Source organism: Vigna radiata, chromosome 5 (genome assembly GCF_000741045.1).
Source record: "Vigna radiata var. radiata cultivar VC1973A chromosome 5, Vradiata_ver6, whole genome shotgun sequence".
Classification (NCBI taxonomy): Eukaryota; Viridiplantae; Streptophyta; class Magnoliopsida; order Fabales; family Fabaceae; genus Vigna; species Vigna radiata.
Window position 1 is genome coordinate 36,279,745 of NC_028355.1, and position 7,712 is coordinate 36,287,456.

The 7,712-nt window shown below is 35.0% G+C and overlaps 2 protein-coding genes across 3 annotated transcripts; one reads left to right on the forward strand and one right to left on the reverse strand.

Annotated features, from left to right (window-relative positions):
* Positions 1–3,032: 3,032 nt before the first annotated feature.
* Positions 3,033–4,064, reverse strand: LOC106760683 (protein FAR1-RELATED SEQUENCE 5-like). The gene has a single exon (XM_014644091.1). It carries the CDS (start codon positions 4,062–4,064, stop codon positions 3,033–3,035), a length of 1,032 nt encoding a protein of 343 aa, XP_014499577.1.
* A 1,576-nt stretch (positions 4,065–5,640) lies between these two features.
* LOC106760684 lies at positions 5,641–7,093 on the forward strand. 2 transcript variants are annotated; one of them, XM_022780358.1, is made up of 6 exons: positions 5,641–5,707; positions 5,782–6,041; positions 6,127–6,263; positions 6,335–6,436; positions 6,534–6,599; positions 6,694–7,093. In XM_022780358.1, the coding sequence occupies exons 2-6, from the start codon at positions 6,023–6,025 to the stop codon at positions 6,868–6,870; spliced, it is 501 nt and encodes a 166-aa protein (XP_022636079.1). In that variant the 5' UTR covers positions 5,641–5,707; positions 5,782–6,022; the 3' UTR covers positions 6,871–7,093. The 2 variants fall into 2 exon arrangements, with proteins under 2 accessions (XP_022636079.1, XP_022636080.1); XM_022780359.1 differs by lacking the exon at positions 6,335–6,436.
* The last annotated feature ends 619 nt before the right edge of the window (positions 7,094–7,712 follow it).

Genomic DNA, 7,712 nt, shown 5'->3' on the forward strand with positions numbered 1-7,712 from the left:
CAATGTTGTTTTATTTACCCTTTCCAGGTATGGTTTTGTCATCATTTTGTGACATCCAACTCAAAGTACAGTACAAGGATATCAAAGTTTCCAAGGTTGTTGAATTGGATTCATGTGAATATCGGTGACAAGTTCATAAAGAATGCTTTCAATAAGGGATCGATGAGTAGTTTTTCATTTAAGCAATGTGTTGGCTAAATGTTTATTATATTTTGTGATTGATAAAAAGGAAATTGTTAACTTATTCAGGTTGTTGTTGATGTTGGGATTTCGAAAGAAGAGCTTTCTTATGCTATAGTGAAAGAAGCTGTTGACAAATATCAAGTGTCATTGAACCAGCAAAATAGAGTAGATAAGGTCAAATTAGCTTGCTTTATAGAAGAAGAAACACGGGTTATTGGGAGCATGAAAACTAGTATTGCTCATTTCAAGAGTATTTTGAAGGAAGACAAAAAAACAATCCCCAATGATGACAATGGTGAAGACTTTGATGATAAGTCGTTTAGTGCAAGTGAAGTAAAAAATGATGATAATGGCCAAGACTTTGATGATATGTCGTTTAGCGCAAATGAAGATCCATTACAAAGCACACCGATTCAACATCACGAACAAACCTCAAGGTGTGAAGGTCAGCCTACAGTCAAGAAAAGCACAATGTATGATCGTATGAAAGCTGCACCTCGAATAAGGATTAAGAGTAGGGCCAAGAAAACTCCATTTACAGCAGATGGTAGAAGACAAAAATGAGTACTTCAATATGTTGTAGTTATATTGATGTTGATGATAGAACTTTTGATGTTACAATTCTACATGGCCTGGATAATAGAACTTTTGATGTTACAATTCTACATGGTCTGGATAATAGAACTTTTGATGTTGATGTACAAACATTTACTTTTTTGCACTTTTTTGAAGTTATCTGGATTTTATGAAGGTGTTTTAATTACATTGATTAGTGATTGTGATGTTTGTGTGCATAAAATAAGTGTTAGGCAGGTTTGTGAATTTAGATGGGCAAGCATNTTCAACTTTTGTGTTAGGCANGTTTGTATATTGAATACAATTCAACTTTTGTGCATAAAATAATATCATGCTGCAGAATCGAAAGTGGTAGCAAGGACGATATAAATGGGTAGTTTAAGATAANTTTATGGACGAAGAGGGCATCTTTCAATGAACAACTTATTTTTGAACTCCAGACTTTACTATCCACCAAATATATTGAATTACATTCATGAATTAAGTTTTAATAAGACATTTACATTGCACTCCATCCCCAAGAAAACGTTTATGTTTGAAGTTATGGTGCAGAGAATTAAGTGGTAGCTATGGCATTATAAGTGGGTAGTAACTTTCGGCACGAAGAGGGCATCTTGTAATGAACAACTTATTTTTGAACTCCAGACCTTGTTATCCACCAAATATATTGAATAAAATTCATTAAATAAGTTTTAATGAGACATTTACATTGCAATCCATCTCCAAGAAAACGTTTATGTTTGAAGTCACGGTGCACAAATTTTAGTGGTAGTTAAGGCATTATAAGTGGGTAGTTTAGACTAACTTTCGGCACGAAGAGGGCATTTTTCAATGAACAACTTATTTTTGAACTCCAGACCTTGTTGTCCACCAAATATATTGAATAAAATTCATTAAATAAGTTATAATGAGACATTTACATTGCACTCCATCCCCAAGAAAACATTTATGTTTGAAGTCATGGTGCACAGATTTTAGTGGTAGCAGAAACATTTTAAGTGGGTAATTGTGGCTAAGTTCTTGCACGAAAAGAGAATGTTTTAATCAGACTTATTTTGAAATGCATATTTTTAGTGCAGAAATAAGACCTTCTAAATAGCACCTTAAACACACATTATGAAAAACAATTCTTGGACATTGTGCAACAAATATTGTACACAAATAATGGTCAGTGTTGTATTAAACCATGTCAAAATCATTACGAAATCTAACACAATCATCATTGTAATGTTCAAATTGCATTACTAATAAATATTAATAATACATTTGTTTCATAAAAATGTAATACATGAACTGTATATATTGCAAGAGTTCTTTTTCGCCTCACATTATGAGGATCACAAACATAGTTCTCCCTAATGTCTTGAAGTTCCTCCTGCAAACAAATAATTGCACACAAAATGAATCATATAACCAAGTTCAATAAAAGTTGTATAAGTACCCAAAAAATGATGAAATGAAGGAACATACCCCAAAAATTGGTCCATTTCCAAAAGTCCATCACCTAAAGGTGTGTATAAGTACATGGTGACAAGTCAACATTATCATTATTGTAGTGTGCAGATGTCAATAAGGACATGAATCCCGATTGTGAAACTTGAGATTCAAGCATCTGTTGACTTCCAAGGTCCTCAACATTATGGATGTTTGTAACATGACAATCAGTTCTTTCCTGTAATAAAAGTATTAGTGAAGGATTATAAGCGTATAATATTACTAAAAAACATTAGAGGACAAATTTGTGTATCACTCACACTATGATTCGTTGTATGTTTATTTTTAGCACCATGCGACTTTTTCTTCTTTGTTAATTTTTCAACTGTTGATTGCATTCTCTTTGTTCGTGGTCGACCTTTGCGTATGACAGAGACAAGACTGCGAACAACCAAGCCATCAACTTCACAAGGTGGTCGACCTTCTTCACTAGAAGGGGGATTTCCATGCATGTCAAATCCATCATCGTTGACCAACATCAATGTCGGTGATGTTCNTACCCCTAAACTTCTTCCTATAGAGTTTAACTCGGAAAGCAACTTCTTCGAAGTAGTCTCAGACTGACATGCCTCCTCCGTGATGTCATAGAAACATTTACACAAAGTTTGGTATCTCTGCATCTTAGGTTCTTGAGTGTGGTTGTTGTAAGATGTTGTTATCAAAGTGTGTCTTCTACGTACATTTTTGCTCCAATGGCGTAAAACATATTTTGTTGGTACATTACGCACATCTTCCTGACCTAGGACCAATAAGTAATGTCGACACAAGATTCCTCTAAACTAAAAAAGTTTGCAACTGCAATGAATGTCGGTTGAGAGAGAATCATAATCAACAACATAGAATTTTGAACCACATTGCCCCTCCCAAATGAACTCTTCTTTGACATTGTATGTAGTCCTACAACCTTCTGTGCACATATTCTTAATGAAGCAATTCATCCTTGATCTGAATTCCTTTTGAACTTCCACAAATTTAGCCTGTGTGTACTCCATTTGATATTGTCTTTCAATAAGAGATTGAGATCCACATGGNATTGTGGAATTCAATGACGCGAAATCAGCTTCATTTTCTTTTTGGGCCTTCTGTCGTAGGGCATTTTCGTACTGCAATACAAATTGTTGAAGTGTTGTAGTTGAATTTATAAATCCATCGAAAAANGCGTTCATGCCTTCACTTCTTTGGGTTGTTGACATTCCTGCCCAAAATTGATGTTTCATATAACACGGAACCCATCTCTTTCTTTCTTCAAACAATGAACTGAGCCATTCNTTCCTCTCTAACCCGTGACATGTGATTAAATTTCCCCACCCTAATTCAAAGTCGTCNGGACTAACTGACTCATACACAAGAGTCTTTAGTTGATTTTTNATGAGTCCATAACTTTTGTACGATTGCAACTTTTCTGGTATTTTCTTCATTATGTGCCACAAGCACCAACGATGATTTGTGGTTGGAAACACAACTTTTATGGCATTCGACATTGCCTTACATTGGTCTGTGACGATACCAATCGGAGGCTTGTTAGACATACATCTAAGCCAACAAGTAAATAGCCATGTGAATGTTGAAGTGTCCTCAGCTGAAATCAAAGCACAACCAAGTAATATCGAATGACCATGATGATTAACTCCAACGAATGGAGCAAACGGCATGTCATATTTGTTTGTTAGGTAGGTTGTGTCGAATGAGACGACATCACCAAAATCTACACAAGCTGCACGACTGCGTGCATCAGCCCAAAACACACTACAGATTCTGTTATGCTCGTCCATTTCCATCTCATAGAAGAATTCGTTGTTCAATTCTCTCATTCTTGAAAAGTATTTTAGAAGTGTTTTCCCATCTCCATCCTTACAAAAACCCCTTCGTTGCTGCCCAATATAATTTCTTGCGTCACGTTCAATGAATTGTATGTTTTCATATCCATCAGCATCATTAACCAATGATATGAAGCTTTTGTTATGCGCACACTAGCATCATCATTCATGGTAAGAGTGTGCTTCGAATGCATATTTAGTTTTCGATTACCACGAATAAGATTTGAGTTCTTCGGACACATGTCATGGTTGTGTTCGGTGACAACTGTCCCTACATACCATCTTCCTTCTTTAAGAGAAACTGTGATTCCAGCAGGGCATTCGTTTCTTTGACTGGGCTGAGTTTTGAACTCTGGAGAAATGGAAGAAATGTACTTCCCTTGCCGAGAACACACTAATTTCATGAACGTCAATTGATTGTTGTTATTTTTCTTGGAGCTCCTTATCCGAACAGCAAAACCACANCTGACGGCATAGTCTCTATAAAAACTTTTCACCTGATCTATTGTATCGAAAGACATCTGCAGTTTTGGAACATTATTGTCCACATTATCCACGTCATCCGTGTTGACCTCACATGAAGGAACTCCTTCCAACTCCACTGCTTCCAACTCAACTACTTTCATGTCAAGTGGTTCCATATTTTGTAAAATGGACATGAAAATCGTAATATCCAACTGCATAATGTCATGTATGTGTAAGTTACGGAATATTTAAATACAAAAATAAATGAGAAGGGTATTATTATATGTACACTCATGTGTAATTGAAAATCGTAATCAAAATCACTAAACATCTTACTTGAACAACGAAAAAAATAAAATAAATTCACAAATAATGACAAAATTTCTATGACTATTTAAGACTATTTAATCTNTATGGAAAATCATAAATGTCAATTTATTATATTATTGGAAGTGTATCTCCTGACTCCTTATGCAAATGTTCTTCAATGAATAATAATCTTAATTTGTGGATTACAAATTGATGTTTACAGCAAAATATTTTAATTAAAAAAAAACAAAAAATCAAAGTAGAAAGACCTTACCAATTACAAACGAGTATTAAGTGTACTTGAAATAAATGCTGTGTGAGATGGTAGGAAGTTCGAACTGCCAAGTTGCTTCCTATTGAATGCACTTCATTAACTGCCAAGTTGCTTCCTATTGAATGCACCTCATTAACTTCCCAACCACGAACCTCCAACATCCTTTCGTCGTCCACTTTGAGAGTTGGAAGGGAAGGCCATCCTTACAATACTGGGAAGAAAAAAATCAGATGTTGCTTTTGGATTTGCATTTGCCCGCATTAAATGCAAATAAATGCTACCTATTGGGTTAGGCGGTGCATAAGACATTGAAAAGCAATGAATGCATGGAATAGGCAATAAAGTGTTTCACCTTGATTAGACAACAATAATATAATATTGAAATCCTTTTTTTGAGTCTTAAACACGTAACATTGTAATAAAGACAACATAACACCTTTAAGACCACATAGTCATTTACAATGATTTTTTTATTATTAAATTGCTCTATAAATAAACATCTAACTCTCCATCACAGACCAATTGACATTGAAATTGGAAAAAGAACGTCAACTACAATAACTTGGTTTTGACTAGTTGACTTTCTCCTGTAAGTTTTTTCCATCTTTGTAATTGTCCTTTATTTCAAGAATTTTAATTTTTTATTTCCATTTTTTTCAAAAGGATGTCGTTTGGAAGCATGGAGGCATGGCAGGGACATGATGTGGAGCACAATGATCTTCAATCTTTTTTAGAGAAATGCAACTCTAATGAAATGTTGATTCCAGGACCTGCTGGAAATGTACAAGCCGCAATGCTTAACAGGCTGACAGATGAACCCCAAAGCACCTAGGAGTTTGTTAACAAAATAAAAAAGGCAACATATGAAAGAGATTTTAATTCAAACCCCTGGCTTTGGGCAAAAATGTTCATTAAACACCACGGTTATTGATTTTCAACCTTTTTTGAAATTTAAGCAATTCCAATGAGGTTGTACGTGAATAATAACAACACTTTTGTTGTATGCAGGACTTGTAGAACATGGCAATATGGACAATGTGACAAAGCTTGAATGCGGAAAGTCAATGCTTCGCCTCCCATTTGTGGCATGCATTGTTAAACAATGTAACCCAAATGGATTGGGTGACATGAAAATATCTGTTAAGGTAAGAATTTACTCCACCATATAATCCATAACATTTGAACCTCTTAACTTTTCCATTTTCTATATGGTCAGGACCCCAGTGCAACAGTGTCTGCTTCTGTGCACAAAAAAGTCCTATTGCATCCCGAGTTTGGTCCGGAAATAGGAGTTGGTGTTGTCTTGTTATTGCAACGTGTAAACAAACTTTAATTTATAATCATAAAATGTTACTCACAATGGATGGCCTTATTGTATTTCTCGATTAATATGTTATTGATGTTTGTCTGCATAGGTTGCTGTATTTATGCCTAATCGAAGAACTTACTATTTGAACATAACTGTGCGCAACGTCGTAAAGGTAATAGGTTTCAAAACAATAACAAATCCTTATATTTATCGTGTTTAACTTAATTCCGACCTAACTGAGGAAATATTTGTACACCAATATGTAGGTGTTCAAAGCAGACATAGGACCTCCTACTGAAGAACTAGTGAGGGCTTTCTCCAAACCTCACGTTGCATGCGAGCCATGTGGCGAATCCAACAAGGAAAAGCAAGATGTTGGTCCATCAGAAATGCCAACTACATCTACCTTCAATAATGCAGACACAACCCCAATGGAAGATTAATGACGGGTTGAACAAAAATGCTATTTACTTATTGTACTCACTAGTCTACATTATTAGTAGTAATATTCAGTCATGTATTGAATTTCGTATTTTCAATATCAGTGCTATGTTTCTTTTTTGAGCAAACCATTCCATATAGCTTCATTATGTCTTTGATGGTATTGCACTTTTTNGTTATAGTCAAATGAATGAATTAATGTTGGTGAGTTACTTTGGGTGGTTGATACTGTAAACCAAACAACATTAATTACACAAGAAAGTTGTAGACATTGTTGGTGGACCACAACCATAAAATTTAATTCCATCTTCTGTCATCCTTCACTATAAATTACTTGTTTGTATCACATACACTACAAAGTTATACTCATTGGTTTTAAACATCCACGAATGGATCCATGGGAGGAAATTTTTCTTAACGACCCTCAAGTCAAAGCATGTTTAGATCGATGGAACGAAATGGAAAAAATAGAGGAAGAGAATACGTCCTCCACCAAAATCTTCATTACACCAAAGNCACTGGTAGACAACAACAAAATCCAGGAAATACTTGACAAACTTGTGTGTCCTTCCCACGAAGTTGCTGTGAAGGATATTGACGTCAAAGATTTTGCAAAAGACAATCAAACCAAGGAAACAACAAACGCAATGAACAGCTCATCCAAACCCACAAAGACGTGCATTGATCGAAATTCACCTTTAGGGAAGGAATTATATATTTTATTTATGCTACTAATGTTTTCTTTCCTTAATGTACTATTGTGCTACACCTCATATTATAATTTCCTTGAATTAGGTCATTAATATATGTATGTAATTTGACTTCCCTTAATATACTTTGTTAT

Excerpts from the sequence above, each read along its gene's own strand:
- LOC106760684 (XM_022780358.1), top strand. Across the intron at positions 6,437-6,533 it reads TTGTCTTGTTATTGCAACGT|GTTGCTGTATTTATGCCTAA; the intron begins GTAAACAAACTT and ends TTGTCTGCATAG. Across the intron at positions 6,600-6,693 it reads CTGTGCGCAACGTCGTAAAG|GTGTTCAAAGCAGACATAGG; the intron begins GTAATAGGTTTC and ends ACCAATATGTAG.